The 18,747-nt window shown below is 39.3% G+C and overlaps 1 protein-coding gene across 1 annotated transcript in view; it reads left to right on the top strand.

Annotated features, from left to right (window-relative positions):
• The first annotated feature begins 6,920 nt into the window (after positions 1-6,920).
• arhgef28 (Rho guanine nucleotide exchange factor 28) overlaps positions 6,921-18,747 on the top strand; it is a 158,954-nt gene continuing 147,127 nt past the window's right edge. The window contains exon 1 of the mRNA XM_008102965.3: positions 6,921-7,133. Coding sequence (XP_008101172.2) covers positions 7,046-7,133 — 88 coding nt within the window. The 5' untranslated portion in view covers positions 6,921-7,045. The remainder of the gene's footprint in view (positions 7,134-18,747) is intronic.

An 18,747-nucleotide genomic window follows, 5' to 3' on the forward strand; every position in this document is an offset into this window, starting at 1 on the left:
TTTTCTTTTTGAATTAAAAAAATATTTTCAAGCTGTGGATGATGGAATCAATGGACACAGAATCCATGGATATAGAGGGCCACCTGTGACTGGATCTATGTTGCCCTATAATTCAGTTTCAGAATGTGGATTAACTGTATTGAACTGGGTTATATTTGTTTACATTGCCCTATAATCTAGATCAATGAAAGTTTTTTTGTGTTAGGAGCGACTTGAGATATGGCAAGTCGCTTATGTTGTGAGAGAATTGGCCATCTGCAAGAACATTGGCCAGGGGACGCCCAAATGTTTTGATGTTTTAACATCCTTGTGCGAGGCTTCTCCCATGTCCCTACGTGGGGAGCTGGAGCTGACAGAGGGAGCTCATCCATGCTCTCCCCAGATTTGAACCGGCAAATTTCAGGTCAGCAGTTCTGTCGGCACAAGGTTTTAACCCATTGTGCCACTGGGGTCTTCTATCAATGCAGTTAATACACATTCTGAAACTGTATTTTAGGGCAGTGTAGATCCAGCCTATATGTCTGAGAAAGGATCTGTTAAAACCACTTCTGAGTATTTCTTGCCTAAGAAAACCCATATGAAATTCACAGGGTCATCATAAGTTGACAAACGACATACCTATACACCTAATTGCTTCTTTAAAGGCACTCTTTCAAATATGTTCTAGACTGCCCTCCCAAAGCCTGATTTTCATTAAGTGGGCAACCCGACCACATGATGGAAAGTATCTTGCCCTAATATCCTCAGGATGCTTCAAGTGAAACAGATCCTATAAAACGATGTATTGAATTTTCAAAATTATAATCAGGGTTGTTTTGGAGATAAGTGGCACTGTCCTCACAATGCCAAACAAATTCACTGCAACATGCTTCCAAAGGTATTGTTGGATGAAGCAGATGACTGTAAGCCCCATTTAATTTCGCCAGCATTTTGTGGATATAGTGGTGTCACCAAAATAGTCCTTTTCCCTGCCTTCACAGCTACCCATTCAGCACATTCTTTGGCTATATCAGTGGTGAGCCCGGCATCAAAGGGGCTGCAATTAAGGCCTTTGCTTCTTAATCAGCCCACAATCTGATGAAAACCACTGAGCCAATTGGGTTCCACAGTACTGGAAAGGGCACTTAAAGGACTCATTTCACATGACCAACTCATATTAAAACCAGGATTTCAAGAGGACTTGTCAGCTATAGGCACAGGGAAATCCCACAGAAAATTCAGGAATCTAGCCAAACAGCTAGTTGTTCTGCTTTTGTTCATAGGCAAGTAACAAACATCAGATTTACAAATGACTCATAGTTAAGAATGGGGCCGAGACAACAGAAAGTGAGAGAAATCTATGTCCAGGAAGGAAAATTCACTCCTGAAAGGGTTATGAGTATCGTGAGGAAAAGGTGTCTCCATTGAAGATTTATCACCAATTATTGTTTCCACAATAAGCCTAATTTCCAAAATCTAATTATCACAGGGACAGAAAGTAAGGTGAAATCTTCTGAACAGGGTAACAGACAGCAAAACAAACACCACAGAGGTGTTAATCTTTCCCTATGCTATCCAAAGCTAATATAGATGTAATATGTATATAAATATTTGGCTGGATTACACTTAGAAAATGTACTTGTCCCGACTTATATACAAATTCAACTTAAGAACAAACCTACAGAACCTAGCTTGTTCATAACTTGGGGACTGCCTGTATACCTGGTAGGATCAAAAGCCTGCCTGTTTTGTAAGAGGAATTTTCAGTGCTGCCTTTTACCCCAATGAAAATAGGAAAACAAGGCTGACCTTTAATGACGCTGCAATGAGGTCATGATGGGAAGTGGGGGAGAGTGAGAAGGAAGGAGAATAACACATTGATTCCAAGTGGAAGGCAAGGGAGGCCCCCTCTTATTTTTGCTCAGGTTACTGAAAGTGTCAGGGAAGCAGATAGTCCTACTATGTAGGGGCATTTCCCAGACTTTGTAATAGATGAAACTGATGAAAAGTGATGTGAAATCTTCTAAACAGGGGCACAGATAGCAAAACAAACATCACAGGGGTGTTAACCCTTCCATATGCTATCCAAAGCTATCTATCTCTATCTCTATATATCTCTCCATCTAGCTATCTATCTATCTAATCTATCTAATCTATCTATCTATCTATCTATCTATCTATCTATCTATCTATCTATCTATCTATCTATCTATCATCTATCTATCATCTATCTATCTGGCTGGAGTTACACTTAAACATGTACCTGTTCTGGCTTATATATAAATTCAACTTAAGATAAAACCTATAGAACCATTCTTGTTTGTAATGTGGGGGCTGCCTGTATATATACAGACAAGCTAATTCTCAACAGTGATACAATACAAAACAGGTTATAGTATTTAACATTATCCCCCCCCCCCCCCCCCGTTTTTCGTCAAAAATATGGTTTACAAGTCTTTATTACTAATTGTTCTTTCAGCAGTTTTCATACTAATGTTTTCCCTTGAAGCACCTTTGCATTGAAGATGTCTAATATTATCAACACTATTTTGTGAACAGTCACTACAATTGTTTTATACATATATTTGTACATCACAACCTGTACTTCTTCCATTCCATTTTTAAACATCATTGAAAACATATCTCTCTTTCTCTTTCTACATTCATATATACATATGCATTCAAATATTACTGTAGTTTGAATATTGTAGAATGTGATTTTGCAATACTTTTCATAAGCATTTGAGGTGCCACCTGACTATTTATTTTGCTGCAACATGACTGCTCCATTTTGAATTATTTATTCTGTTACATTACTCAGTGCGATCAAATGGGGTTTGCAATTTTTGGTCATGCTTCAAAAGCTATAGAACTTGTGATAACAGTGAGCCCAAAGAAAAAAGCTCAAATATCACACTTAAATCACATTTGCATTTTAATTTTCTACATTTAAAGGTTGACTGGATGGGTTAATTGGTGGTGAAAGAATGGAATTCTTCCATGCCTTCAAGACAGGCTTGTGATGATGGAACTTGACAGTGATGACGATGATAGAATGGTAAATTATTCCATAGCAACTAACTGCTAGTGCAGACATGTAAGGTTTTCCCACCATTTCAAGAAAGGCATTAATTGTCATATAACAAGCAAGAATCCATCATATGAATAATTTCTCCTGGAGAAAAATCTTCAGCATGCACAGTTGGTTTCTGTTTATTTCTTTGTTTACTACCAAGTTGACTTTGACTTATGGCAACCTTATGAATGAGAGCCTCTCAAAAGCTCCATCCCTGCAGGAGATGGAGGTGGGATAGAAAAATAAAGTATTATTATTATTATTATTATTATTATTATTATTATTATTATTATTATTATCTTCAACTGTTCTGCTAAGGCAGTGGTTCTCAACCTGTGGGTCCCCAGGTGTTTTGGCCTACAACTCTCAGAAATCCCAGCCAGTTTACCAGCTGTTAGGATTTCTGGGAGTTAAAGGCCCAAAACATCTGGGGAACCCCAGTTGAGAACCACTGTGCTAAGGTCTTGCACACTTGGTATTATGGCTTAACTTGATTTAACCAACCCAACTGTACTGCAGTCCTCATTTTTTCTGACTGCCTCCACTTGATTCAAAATTATTATATTTTCCAATGAGTCATAGGACAACTTCAGTTTAGTCATCTTGGTTTCTAGGGAAAGATCAGGCTTAACTAGCTGAAAGACCCATTCATGTTTCTCACTAGCAATATATAGATAGATAGATAGATAGATAGATAGATAGAGATATAGATAGATAGAGTTTATTTTCTGCCTGTCAGCTTTCTTCACTGTCCAAATTGGAAATACTATAGGTTGTATGATTCTGACTTGGATATTTAATAATAAATCTTTATCCTTGAGAATGTTATCTAATCCCTCCATGTCTTAATCTTTTTCTAATTTCTTGACTGTCTCAATTTTGATTAATTACTGACTCAAGATATAGAAGATCTTTCAGCAACTTTGTTACCAGTTCCTATTGTGTGGTAGAAGTAATTGGAAAAGCCCAGTAGAAAGATCGTAAAGTAAATTAGTTCAGTAAAGCCCTATGAGCATTCTCAAACTAGGGATCTAATTAGAGCTGCCAGAGTGAAACATAAGACTGCTCCCGTGCCTTTAATTGTTGACTAGAAGGGGGAATTTTAGCAAGTATTGCTTGTTACCTGGTCATATGACAAGAAACATCTGCGGAAATGCCTTCTTCTACCTATCTATCTACCCCTATAGCTGGATATAGAGATTCAGCATGGTATAATGGTTTGAGCATTAGACTATGGCTTTGAAACCAGGGTTAAGTTAAGAAACCCATTGGGCAACCTTAAGTGATTCACACAATCTCAGCCCATAAGCTGGGTTGCCATAAGTAGGAAACCATATGAAAGCACACAACAGCAAAGTTATCCCGTGATCCCAGCTTACATATACTATTTCAATATACAGTAGAGTCTCACTTATCCAACATTCTGGATTATCCAACGCATTTTTGTAGTCAATGTTTTCAATACATTGTGATATTTTGGTGCTAAATTCATAAATACAGTAATTACTACGTAACATTACTGTGTATTGAACTGCTTTTTCTGTCAATTTTGTTATGAAACATGATGTTTTGGTGCTTAATTTGTAAAATCATAGCCTAATTTGATGTTTAATAGGCTTTTCCTTAATCCCTCCTTATTATCCAACATATTCGCTTATCCAACGTTCTGCCGGCCCGTTTATGTTGGATAAGTGAGACTCTACTGTACCTGCAAGGCTAAAACTCTATGCTAATTTACTTTCTGAAACATCTAATGGGGGCAGGGACTCTGGTGAGAACTGTCATTATTACCCAGTTAAAATAGTGTTTCAAATCACATTGTTTTATCTGCACGTGTTATAGCAAAGATGGGCAATCTTTTGCACTTGGTGTGTCAAAATTCACCAAAAAAACCTAGCATGACTTGGGTGGTGTGTCACTTTGAGAAAAAAAAAACATAATTTTGCAATATGTATAGTTTAAATAACAAAAATGTATAATTGTAATATATAACTGTATTTAGTAAATCAAAAACTATTTACTACCATTATTTCCTTGTACAACAATCTATGGTACCTCTTGCAGTTTCCACGCTAATTTCTCTCTATTCTAGTTTCAATGTAGTCATGAATAATAAATAATATAATAATAATATAATGGTAATAATATGATAATATACTACAATAATAATAGATAATAATAGAATGATATAATATATATATATATATATATATATATATATATATATATATATAGCCCCTGCTCATTGCTGACCTAGCAACCCGAAAGATAGTTGCATCTATCAAGTAGGAAATAAGGTACCTCTTATAAAAGTGGGGAGGCAAGTTTAACTAATTTACGACCTGGAATGAGGAAGTGCCGTCAGAGTGGATGATGAAGCAGCTGCTCCCCCCTGTGGCCAGAATCGAACATCCCCTCAGAAGAAGATTAAATTGCCTCTGCGTCTGTCTGTCTCGGTCTCTGTTTGATGTGTTTATGGGCATTGAATGTTTGTCCTATGTGTGCATAATGTGATCCGCCCTGAGTCCCCTTTGGGCAGCCACCAGAGATAATCCAGTCACTGCCTGATTTTGATGGGGAAGTTCTGGTTCCGTCTGCTACTGTTAAAAGCCTTGGGGTTGTGTTGGACTCATCGCTGACAATGGAGGCCCAGATCACTGCCATAAGTAAGCAGGCCTTTTTTCATCTTCGCCAGGCAAGGAAATTGGCATCCTACCTTTTCAACAGAAGCATTGGCAACGGTAATCCATGCAACAGTCACCACCAGGTTGGATTATTGTAACGCCTTATACGCCGGCCTTCCGAAGACAAAAACCCAGAAGATCCAAATGGTCCAAAATGCGGCGGCCAGGTTGCTAGCGGGATCATCTATAAGATCCCATATTACACCGATTCTGAAACAACTGCATTGGCTACCAATAGAACATTGGATCTCTTACAAGATATTGGTCCTGACATTTAGAGCTCATTCCTTTCTTCCATCAGTGGTCACCTCGATCCTCCCAGGAAAATCTCCTATATGTACCGGGCCCTAGGGAGGTACACCTGGAAGCTACAAGGCGTAGAGCCTTTTCGATCCATGCTCCAATTCTGTGGAACTCATTGCCTCCATATGTTAGAGCAATATCGGAGTTGCAACCTTTTGGAAAAGCGCTCAAGACTTGGCTGTTTGTGCATTTAAGTAAATCAGATCTAAGTTACCAAATAGTCACTGTTGAATATTTTTAGGTTGAATGTTTTTATGTTGAATGTTTTTATATTGTGGAATGATATTTTAAATTGTAAGTCGCTCGGAGCACTTTGGTGGAGAGCGACTAATTAAGAAATAAAGTGAAGTGAAGTGAAGAAGAAGGGCGGAATATAAATACTGTAAATAAATAAATAAATATAAATGTAAAGTGCATAATTACCATGGAGTAAACAACAAAACCACTGGACCAAATCACACTAAATTTGGCCACAAAAGAAATAGTCATCCAATCAATCTGCATGCGGCAGCGTGTCAGCAAAAATGGCTAGGCGTGTCAGTGCTGACACGCGTGTCATAGGTTGGCCATCACTGTGCTATTGTTTTTGTTGGTGCTGGTTTTTTTATTTGCTGATTTTGACAAATTTCCTGTATTTTAGCTACAATATGGTGAACTGGCCTGATCTGGGATGATGTCCACGGGGTGTCACCGGCTGTTAAGAATGGTGGGAGTCGAAGTCCAAAACCCCTGGAGGGCCCAAGTTTGCTCTTGCTTGGGGTGGTAGATAAGGCATGCTTGGCCTTGAAGGTGAACCTGGCTGCCCTTTGGGGCGTGCGCGTCCGCTAGGGGGCGCTGCTCGGCTCTACGGCCAGGTCTCCTTGCAGGCGAGACTTGGGAAGAGGAGGAGGAGGAGGAGGAGGCGACGCCGAGGTTGCCCTGCTGCCAGCGCCGGGAGCCAGCAGTCTGGCTGGGAGAGAAGGCCGGGCTGGCTCCTCCCTCTCTCCTTCCCTCCTTCCCGTGGATGCCGGGGCTTCCCACCGCCGGGAAGGACGGGGCTTCGTCTTCATCGGGCGCCCAAAGGACCCCCATCCGCCCGCCCGCGATGGCAGGTAAGATTTCCCTTCTCTTTGCCAAGGAAAGGTGCCTCCATCCGCCTGGCTCCCAGGGAATTGCCTTGAGCGAGGCGACCAAACGCCAGCAAGTGCCTTCAATGGAAGTACTGTAGTGAACTTTATTGGAGTCATGTAATGCAGTTGGAGATGGCATTCTATGCTGAGTGTAAGACTCCTAGAACTGCATCAGATGAGTCTCTACCCCAGGCATGGGCAAACTTGGGCCCTCCGGGTGTTTTGGACTTCAGCTCCCACCATTCCTAACAGCCGGTAGGCTGTTAGGAATGGTGGGAGCTGAAGTCCAAAACACCCGGAGGGCCCAAGTTTGCCCATGCCTGCTCTACACTGGCCACAAAACGCAGTTCCATATTATATTACTTTACCTTTACCTACGAAACTATCCTTGTCATTTTATCTATATATTTATATAAAGGTAATGAAATTTCGGCCTAGGACAAAACAACAAAACGACACATCCCAGAAACACTAAATTTGGCAGCACAACCCCTCATCCATGCCTCTACATTCATACAACAAAAAGAAAAGAAAAATAAAGTCCTAATTAGAGGGAGAGGAATAATTGTTTTTATCCAGTTGCTGGCAGTTAAAAGGCTAAGCTCCAACCACTTGGTCTCCTAGCAACCCACTCAGCCCAGGGGACAGGCAGAGTTAGGCCTCTTCCCTACTGCCTATAAAATACAGATTATCAGATTTGAACTGGATTATATGGCAGTGTAGACTCAAAGCCCTTCCACACAGCTATATAACCCATTTATAATCCTATATTATCTGCTTTGAACTGGATTATCTTGACTCCACACTGCCATATAATCCACTTCAGTGAGCAGTCGGACACAACTGGACTTAATGTCAGGAGAAAACCTTTACCCTTTACCTTAACTACCACCAATTCCTCAGTACTTTTTTCCCCATACCACCATACTTCGCCACAGCAACGCGTGGCCGGGCACAGCTAGTTGATTTATATCCTGCTTTTCTCATCATAATGGAACTCTCATCACAGTAAGTATTTTTTTGTGAGGGAACACATTGTAAAAACCTTATTATTATTGTTATTTTGTATCCTGCCTTTATCACCATAATGGGGCTCTCAATAATAGTTACTTGGGGGGGGGGGGGTTACATTGAAAAAAAAGGATTACAGTAGAGTCTCACTTATCCAACATTCACTTATTCAACATTCTGGAATAAGTGAATGTTGTTCCACAGCCGTTTCTCTAGGCAGAAAGCATTGAACTTTTTATGGATTTAATTTCTGACAGTGTTGCTACTATAAGTTCATTTTATGCAATTCTATCTTTATTTGTAGTCAGTTTGTCAGTAGTCATTTTTTTTAGTCAATGTTTTCAATATATTGCGATGTTTTGGTGCTAAATTCATAAATACAGCAATTACTACATAATGTTATCATATATTAAACTGCTTTTTCTGTAGATTTGTTGTAAAACTTGAAGTTTTTGGTGCTTAATTTGTAAAATCATAATGTAATTTGATGTTTAATAGACTTTTCCTTAATCCCTCATTATTATCTAACATTTTCACTTATCCAACGTTCTGCCGGCCCGTTTATGTTGGATAAGTCTTTCAAAGGCTTTCATAACCGGAATCACTGGGTTGTTGTGAGTTTTCCAGGCTGTTTGGTCATGTTCCCGAAGCATTCTCTCCTGACGCTTTCCCCACATCTATGCAGGCATCTTCAGAGGTTGTGAGATCTGTTGGAAACTAGGCAAGTGGGGTTTATATATCTGTGGGATGTCCAGGATGGAAGAAAGAACTCTTGTCTGTTTGAATGTTGCAATGGGCCAATTTGTTTAGCATTGAATATCCTTGCAGCTACAAAGCCTGGCTGCTTCCTGCCTGGGGGATCCTTTGTTGGGAGGTGTTAGCTGACCCTGATTGTTTCCTGTCAAGGTGGCCAATTGCAACAGTCATACCTGCCTCCAACGAACAAGAGTTTTTTCTCCCAGCTTGGACATTCCATAGATATATAAACCCCACTTGCCTAGTTTCCAACAGATTTCACAACCTCTGAGGATGCCTGCCATAGATGTGGCTGAAACATCAGGAGAGAATGCTTCTGGAATATGGCCTACAGTCCGAAAAACTCAAAGCAGCCTAGCATTATTGTTACTATTTTATTCATGCGTAGTCCAGTTTTCTTACCATAATGGCACTCTCAGCACAATAGTTACTTGGTATGTATATGTGTCACATTAAATTTTTTTTATTTATTATTATGTTGTTATTTATTTATTTGTATCCCAGCTTTCTTGATATAAAGGGACTCTCACCATAATAAAATGGTCACATTTTAAAAGCATCATCATGATCATCATCATTATTATTTCGTTTTCAAATTTTGGGTTTTGGATCTCAACTCCTAGAATGTCTGAGTATTGATCAAACTGCATGCCACCTTTCTCACTATAATAGTTAGCGGAAGGGCTGCAACATATTTATTTATTTATTTAATTCATTTGTTGTTCACCTTTCTGACCACAATAGGACTCTCACCATTTTAATTACTTGGGTGGGGGGGGGGGGGGGTCACATTGTAAAAACATTGTTATTATTTTATTTATTTGTATCCTGCCTTTCTCATCTTGATGGGCCTTTCACCATAATAGTTACTGGAGGGAGGTATCACTTGTTGTTGTTGTTGTTGTTTTATTCATTTCTAATCCATCTTTCTCACCATAATGTAACTCTCAACATAATAGTTACTTTGGAGTGGGGTCACATTGTAAAAACATTATTGTTGTTGTTGATGATGATTTGTGTACTGCCTTTCTCACCATGATGGGACTCTCACCATAAAAGTTACTGGAGGGGGTGTCACATTTTAAGATTATTATCATCATCACTGTATATATTTGCAGCCCATGTTTCTCATCATAATAGAACTCTAAACATAATACATAGTTCCTTGGAATCTGTGAGTTCACATTTTAAAAAGTCATTATTATTTTCTGGGTTGCTCTTAGTTTTCCGGGCTGTATGGCTATGTTCCAAAAGCATTCTCTCCTGACGTTTCACCTGCATCCATGGCAGGCATCCTCAGAGGTTGTGAGGTCTGATGGAAACTAGGCAAGTGGGGTTTATATATCTGTAGAAGGTCCAGGGTGGGAGAAAGAATTCTTGTCTGTTTGAGGCAAGCGTGACTGGTGCAATTGGCCACCTTGATTAGCATTGAATAACCTTGCAGATTTAAAGCCTGGCTGTTTCCTGCCTGCTTGGGGGGATCCTTTGTTAGGAGGTATTAGCTGGCCCTGATTGTTTCATGCCTGGAATTCCCCTGTTTTCAGAATGTTGTTCTTTATTTACTGTCCTGATTTTAGAGGGGTTTTTTTTAATACTGGTGATCAGATTTTGTTCATTTTCATTATCTCCTCTTTTCTCTTGAAATTGTCCACATGCTTGTGGATTTCAGTGGCTTCTCATTTGTATCCTGCCTTTCTCACCATCTCGGGACTCTCACTATCCTAGTTTTTGGGGAGGGGTAACATTTTAAAAGATGATGATAAAGATGATGATGCAATTAATTTATATCATACTTTTCTCACCATAATGGGACTCTGGGCAGCTAACCATATATTAAAAACTACACAAGTTACAAGTAAATACAATAAATAAAAAATAAATAAATGTTTTAAAACAATTCAATTATTTATAATTAAAACATTAAACAGTAAAATATTAAAATGTGTTAGCAATGACATAAAAACCCTCAGGAATATTCAAATACCATAACTCTTAACCTTACTGTTACGTAGCGAGTAATGGTTTCCAAGGTATAGCAAAAGTTATTCCTTTGGAAGCATTTTGACTGAAATTTTCCAGCTTTTATACCATGTTCTTGTTGACTTGAAAGCGTCTCTCTGCCCTCCCCTCCCAAAAATAGCAGTGGGAAGTAGCAGAATAGCAGCGAGAAGCTGCACATCAGTCTGTCAATATTGTTAGGAGTTTCAGTCGCACACAAATCCTAAGTTCGTAATGGTCAATATAGTGAAATATATTAAAAATCAACCCAGCTCTCCCTAAAGCTAGTGTGTGTGTGTGTGTGTGTGTGTGTGTGTTTAAAGAATGGATTTTAGAATTGCACAACTGTAGCCTTTCTGGCTGTGGGGAAGGATGATGGAAGAAACCTACCTGTTGAATATCTGCCTGTCTCACTTTTGAGAATCAGAGCAGTCTCAGATGAAGTCTTCTAAGACCAAGGAAATGCCAGGGAAGGATGCCCTTTTGTAAAGTGTAGCCAAAGTTTATTTAGTTATATATGCTAGGAAGGTGGTTTATATTTGTGCCTACCATTACCATGTGTATACAATCTAAACATTACAGAAATTTTTCCCATAGCATCCAATAAAAAGTTCCTTATAACCTGAGGCCTGGCACAGATTTGCATTGATAAACATGTTTTAGTAAAACAACTCTGCTTTCTTTTGCTTCGTTGTCTAGATCCAGGAGACACTTAGTTGCTTAGTATAAGGCCGATTATTCAAGGTGTACCTCATAGTGGTTGTGTTTGAACCAGTTTTCCTAGAATGGTTTACTTTTCCATTCTGCCTGATAAAAGAGTTCTTTGTCATTCAAAGGCTTGTATGTGTTTTCGCTGAAGCAGTTTTCCAAGCCCAGTATAGTAGCAAATGCCTGTTTTGTTCATGTACTGTAAAATTGCCTTTCTGACTGAGAAACATGTCTGCACTGGTGCCATAAAGCATGTTAAACTTGATTTCATGGTGAATTTGATGCCTGTCTCATTGTGGTATCTGCACACGGCACACCTGGAAACCACTTGGTGGTTGCAATTTACTGCCTTAAAAACACAGAACCCAGACTGAAAAGGGTTCAAGTAATTTATAGTTTGGCAAGATGAAATGCAATAGGCCCTAAAGAACATGGAGTCTATATAATCTCTTGCCCCTGCCCCCCAATGGTGCTCCTTGTTTTGGAAGATCCGTGCTTAGATTTTCATCATATTCTTTTCCTCCTCCATCCCCTAAAGGCATTTACTGTTAGGGTTTTCTACACAGGGTGGAGTCCCCACCTGTCATGTACCTGTCAAGTTTAGCCTGCTGGGCAAACGTTAAGTTCTTCTTGAAAAATCAAATTAAAATTTCTCCAGCACACTCGTTTCCTAGAACAACAACATCTTTTGGTTACCACTGTGCTCAAATGAAAAGAGCAACAGCTGTCAAACCTAAGCATTTTCGTCATGTCCTCAAGTCTGGCCTTTGATGCAAGCCAGTCATTCACCAAACGAGGGTGTTGCATGACATAAATACATTAAATAAAGACTCCTGGACACTAAAAGGAGGAAGCAGCTTATTTAAACCCTGCTTGTTTCCGTCTCCTTTCACCTCCTGTGTGTTGCATACAAGGGGATGATTCAGTTAACGTCTGCTAAGATGCAATAGCAGTACCTGCACCCAGAGGAGGTGGTTTTGGGATTTCTGTATGAGATGGATCATTCTGGTTCACCTCCTTGTCGTTCTATAAATGCAGCATGCAATCATTCCTGATACAAAAGCACATCAGAATTATCTTCTTTCCTAGGAGTCTGCCTGTTGCTTCTCTGTCTGAATTGCTTCCCTGGCTTGAGTTCCTACCAACTGGCATTCCTTGCAGATGCATGCGTCATTCTGTTTCATCTCAGTATTGTTTGTGGTCAAATCATGTAGTGCAGAAATGTGGCCAAATTAGTTGAGCTCTGAGTCACTCCAGAATGCCTCTTGGAAAACAATATCACACAGATATGCCTCAAGTAAATCAGGGTTTCTTAAACTTTTTCTACTCACAATGCCTTTCTGCCCAAGAAATTTTTACTTGCCCCTGGGTTTATAAAATAGGTATAAAATTAACATTAATGATAATAAATAAGCATTTGCAAGGCTTGCTAACCAGGCTGATTTTCCTTTTTGAGGAGCACAGCTGAAGCATTTTCTGCAGAGCCCACTGTAAACATTGCATGCTGATGCTAACAGATTTGTGCAAATGGGTGGCATTCAGACAACTTTTCCTGTTGCCATTTTTTTGTGATCCCCAACATTGAGCTCACAGGACCAATTTTATAAATAGTGATGTAGATCACTGTAAGAGTGAGCCAATCTTATATTTTATATGCCCCAAAAGCTAATCTCAGAACATTCTCCTTTTTGTAGTTCATCTCCTAGGATTCCTCATCCAGCACGGTCAAGTTGATGCATGAATTTGTAATCCAAACCTGTTTGAAAACAAACATTTGGGGGACTACATGCATGATACTCTTCTGTGTGTAATTTGTGAGGTTGTGGATCAGACACCAGAGTTTAAGGGATAATGGTGTAAATACTGCTTTTGATACCTGATAACAAAAGGCTGCTTCTTGAAATGTGTTCTTTGCTTGGCTTCAGAAATGAAAGTGCAAAATCTGCATTCAGTTGCATTGTGTCACATGAAGGGCAAGTTGCATGAAATAATTGTGAGACCTTCTTTCTTTAAAATACATCAAAATTCTCAAACATGAGTTTGAGAATCATGCATACATAAATATTGAGATGGGAAATACTCTGATTTTGTTGATTTTTAAATAAAAATATTGGCTTATCCTCTATGCTAAAATGACCTTAAAGGAAGTAAAACAATAAAATGTAGAGAATCATAGTGCATGCAATTCTAACAGCAGATAAAAGATCCAGTAGAAGTTCTTGTATATAGTCATCCCTCCACATTTATTGCAATTAGGGACACAGAATCCGCACATCACTTTGCGAATCTCTAGATCCTCTGTTCAACTCTGTGGTCAACATAGGTCCTCCAGGTCATCTAGTACAGTGGTTCTAAGCTTGGGGTCCCCAGATGTTTTTGGCCTTCAACTCCCAGATATCCTAGCAGCTGATAAACCGGCTAGGATTTCTGGGAGTTGTAGGCCAAAAACATTTGGGGACCCCAGGTTGAGAAACACTGCTCTACTACAATTCTGTGGTCAACATCCATTAGAAGTTCACCATATAGTTGTGCTGGAGGATCTAGAGATTCCTAAAGAGACTATATAAATCAGATCCATGAATAATCAAATCTGCAAAAGTCAAACCAGCCATTAAAAGCCAAAGAGAGTCTGTAGACAGTGGATGTTCTCTTTATAACTAATGCACTGTGTGTTTGTTCTGTATTTGGGGACAGTTCTATGTACAGTATAGAACTTAGTAAAAAAGGTAGCTCTTAATGAGACAAAACAAGTAACAGGATAGAGATGCATTCGAGTCAGCCTACATGGCAATGGTTGCATAATACCTATAGATTTACAGGTCTATTAATTAAATGCTATGCAAATTCTCTTGGCAGAGGTTCACTTGAGCCTTGCCAGTTTGAGGGGAGGATTATGTTACAGCATGTTAAACTGTAAATGAGAATTATTGCCACTGTACTTGGCACCAGGAGAAGCAGTGGCAGGGAAAACTAATAAGTTCAATTCCCACACATAAAGGGAATGGTTTAAAATAATAAATTGTCCAAGTCAGACAGTTTGCAAAGGGAAAAAACCCACCTGGAATGGCGTTTCTGTGCTTCATTGGCTGACTTTCAACTTTAAAATGTGTTGCTGCCTTTCTTTTGATAAAGCTAGACTTTTTGCATACTAATTTATAGGAAATATTTGGATGCTTGGGGATAAAAAAATTTGTCCACAAAGTGCCTGTAGGAAAAGAGGGATAATGATAGACTTTTCTATGTTTGTTGTTGTTATAAGACGGACTGCAGCAGTAGGATTTGAAAAGGAATGAGTAGCCATGTGTGTCCTGAGAGCCTTGGCAAACAGACTTTGAGTAACACTTGTAAAGTTAGAAGGGAAAAAAGGAGCCAAGGAAGGAAATATTAAACTTAGATATTACTGGAGAAACTGAAAAAGTGGGAAAATGGTAATACAAGATTTTCAGTAAAATTAGTATTACTGTACTTATATGTTAGAAGAAGAAGAAAAAGCTTCAAGAGCATTTGTACAGCTCAGACTTGTTTTTCTTATAGACAGTATTCTTTGTTCAGAATGCAACATTGATGTACACACAAAAATCGTCATTGAAGTTTTAAAGTAATCTACTGATATTCAAAGTATTCAGAAAAGCATAATGTTGCTCGGAACTGTAATATGTACGGGAGAAAGATGTTTGCCTGTATTCCCTGTAGAGCAGTCCTGTACTTGAAGAGTTGTGATCCTAGTCTGGTTTACATATAAAGGGCCATAAGGAAAACATGGACTTATCCAGAAGTAATGGCTAAATAAAATAAATTCTGAAGTAATGGTTGAATTCCATTACTTTATTACTCTGTTGGTATACATCCATTCAATCAATCGACAAAATGTATGTATTTCACAAAAGGAAACCTACATGTTCATTCCTACAGGAGATACATTTCAAAAATTATATAGCATAGAACTATATGCACTTATGTCAAAGAAAAATGTTAATTTCTAAAAGAGAGACACTCATATGGAAATTGTATGGTGTCGTTTCACACAGATGATTTTTTTCAAAAACCTTATTGACAAATTAATATATTATGGGCCTCTCTGTATTTCACCATTAGGCAGGAACTCTCTGTCCCAGAGTGTGGTGGAGGCTCCTTCTTTGGAGGCTTTTAAACAGAGGCTGGATGACCATCTGTTGGGGGGGGGGGGGGGTGGCTTTGACTGCGATTTTCCTGATTCTTGGCAAGGGTTTGGACTGGATGGCCCAGAAGGTCTCTTCCAACTCTATGATTCTGTGTTTCAGATGGCAGGTGTTCAACTGGATAGAACCAGCAGAGTTTGTCTTTACTGATATAGCCTTATGGAGATGACTTTGGGCCCTATAGTAAATACGAGCATAAAGTTGTGTCCTGATTGAGTGGAAGAAAGCAAAGGTTTTCAAGTTCTAGACATTCCTGGAGGAACTATATGCATAAGTGTTAATGAAGATATCTTAGTTTGACTAAGTATTAAGGGAGACATCTTATGAATGTGGATTCATTATTCTTCTCCCTTGCTGGCAGGAAAATTTATTAATTGCTGCTCAGAATATTTTAAGTGTTGTGAAGATGGGAGAAGGCAGATTTCTTCAGCTTCTCTCCATCTTTGCAATCCAACAGTGTTGCTGCTTTCAATGTTCCAGGAGAATCACATCATGCTTCAGGGTGGAAATGGTCTTCTCAGAGCAATGAGTGCCATTGGCTTTATAATGTACATAGCAAGACCAAAAAGGTTTGTTTTGGTGTTTCCTACATGTCATTTTGTAAACTTCTTTGATAGAAGTTTTATTTAGCAGTGGCTTTCTTCTATATGAAGCCCAGCTTTGTGGGGCATCCCTGTGATAGTGATCTGTGAACGGTTTCTCTCAGCTGCCAATTTCTTCAGCTGTTCAATGAATTACCATTAGCTTCTGGCAAAACTGCCTTTGAATGAGTCTTGCCAAGAAAGCTCTTGGCAATGAGTTGGAGTCCACATCAACATCAACTTGGATCCTTCTCTGATTAATGCTATCTTTATTCAGCTATTAAGTTTTACTGGGCAGTTTTTTCCAAACAAAAGTACAGTTGAACCATATATATATATGTTTTTTCCAAACAAAAGTACAGTTGAACCATATATATATATATATATATATATATATATATATATATATATATATCAGTTTTGTAATACTGGGTTTAACTGGGTCTGGATGTTATTCATGATTGACTATCCATGTTCCCCCCCAACCCAATCCAAATATGATTGGTGTTTCTGCACAACTTTATCACGCATGTCCTTTGGTAGTTCCTTGGTGTTAATGATAGTGTTTAGCTATGCACTCTTATCAAACTCTACAGCCTTCAAGAAATAAGTGCATTTAATCTGATATGTGGCACTGGAATTGCACACAGGCAGGGGCGGTTCAACCATTAGGCAAGCTAGGCGGTTGCCTGAGGTGCCATCCTCTGGGGGCACTGTTGAGGCAACTCCGCCCAGGCGTGGCCTCCGCCCAGGTGCGGCCTGTTCTGGCCTTTGCCCTCGAGGCCAGGTCTCCGGGCTGCCTGGCCATGTTCCAGAAGTATTCTCTCCTGACGTTTCACCCACATCTATGGCAGGCATCCTCAGTGGTTGGGAGGTCTGTTGGAAACTAGACAAGTGGGGTTTATATATCTGTGGAAAGTCCAGGGTGGGAGAAAGAGCTTTGTCTGTTTGAGGCTAGTGTAAATGTTGCAATTGGCCAGCTTGATTAGCATTTAATGGCCTTGCAGATTCAAAGCCTAGCTGCTTCCTCCCTGGGGGCATCCTTGGTTGGGAGGTGCTAGCTGGCCCTGATTTTTTCCTGTCTGGATGTTCCCTGTTTTCAGAGTGTTGTTTTTTATTTAGGTTTTTCCTTAATCCCTCATTATCCAACATTTTCACTTATCCAACACTTTTATTTTTCAGTGATTGGTTTGGGGGGGGGGGAGGTGCCAAAATTCAGTTCGCCTACACTTGAAAATTACCTTGGGCTGGCCCTGCACACAGGTGGACTCTGTTTGACTACAATAAGGCTCCCATATTCATACAGGATGTGTTCCCAGCCACACCATACTTCAGCCACACCATACTTATCTCAATCAATCAATATGACTGAACACCATCATCTCTAGAAGTTTGCTACATACACCAATACAACTCATAATAACTTCCAGGTGAAGCATACCATAGATTCACCAAGAGGACCTAGCAAGTTCAAAGGGAGATCATTTCCCCTGTGCATGGGTAAGTGAAGCAGCTGATATAGGTTCTACAGTTACAGCGCTTTTAATGTACTTATGTGATTTTTGGAGGTAGTGGCTTACACCAGAGCTCACTGAGGCATGACACAGCCAGCCAATGCACAATGAAGTTATATAACTATATCTAAATCACTTCATAGAGTTCTATTGCAAGTGACATGATCTGATTTCCTATTATTTCCCCCCCCCCCTAGAGTTATTAAGTAGTGCAGAACTTTTAGACCAGAAGAGAAGTTATATTTAACGATTTTTTCCTCATTATTTCCCCCCAATATTAAGCATTTTTGTTTCACAAGGAAAAGTAGGAACTTGAATAGGAAAAGAAGGCAGAGGGAAAATACTAAACTCCTCTCCCTGGTCCATTTAGCAGTCATGACAGCATAATGTTCCTGTTATACCAGTTTCTGGAGGATAATGTTGAGCTTAGTTCCTACTTCTGGTCTTCTTAAAGACATCTGGCTGGTAAGGATGGAAAGAATATCCAAAACTATTCAACAAATGATTGAAATGTTCCTTTGGGCATCAAGACTCTTGAGAAGTAGAATCCTGGACAAGAATTGTCGTAGTTCAGGCTTCATTCTGTCTAAAATCTGCACATTACTGTTTTGTACTACATATAGGAATTTTCTCTGTGGAGAAAATGCTGCAGTTGGACACATGCTGTGCAAAATATGCATTGAAAACAACTTTTTCAGCAGAGGATATTATTCTTCCAGTGTGGAAAACAACATTTCTTTGTGGGAAATAATATTCCTACAAATATTCAAAAATATAAAAAAATACTGTTTCTTGTGAAGGAAATACTGTTATCTGTGCAAAGTAACCATATGCTAACTTTGTGCAGAAT

This window comes from Anolis carolinensis, chromosome 2, assembly GCF_035594765.1.
Source record: "Anolis carolinensis isolate JA03-04 chromosome 2, rAnoCar3.1.pri, whole genome shotgun sequence".
NCBI lineage: Eukaryota > Metazoa > Chordata > Lepidosauria > Squamata > Dactyloidae > Anolis > Anolis carolinensis.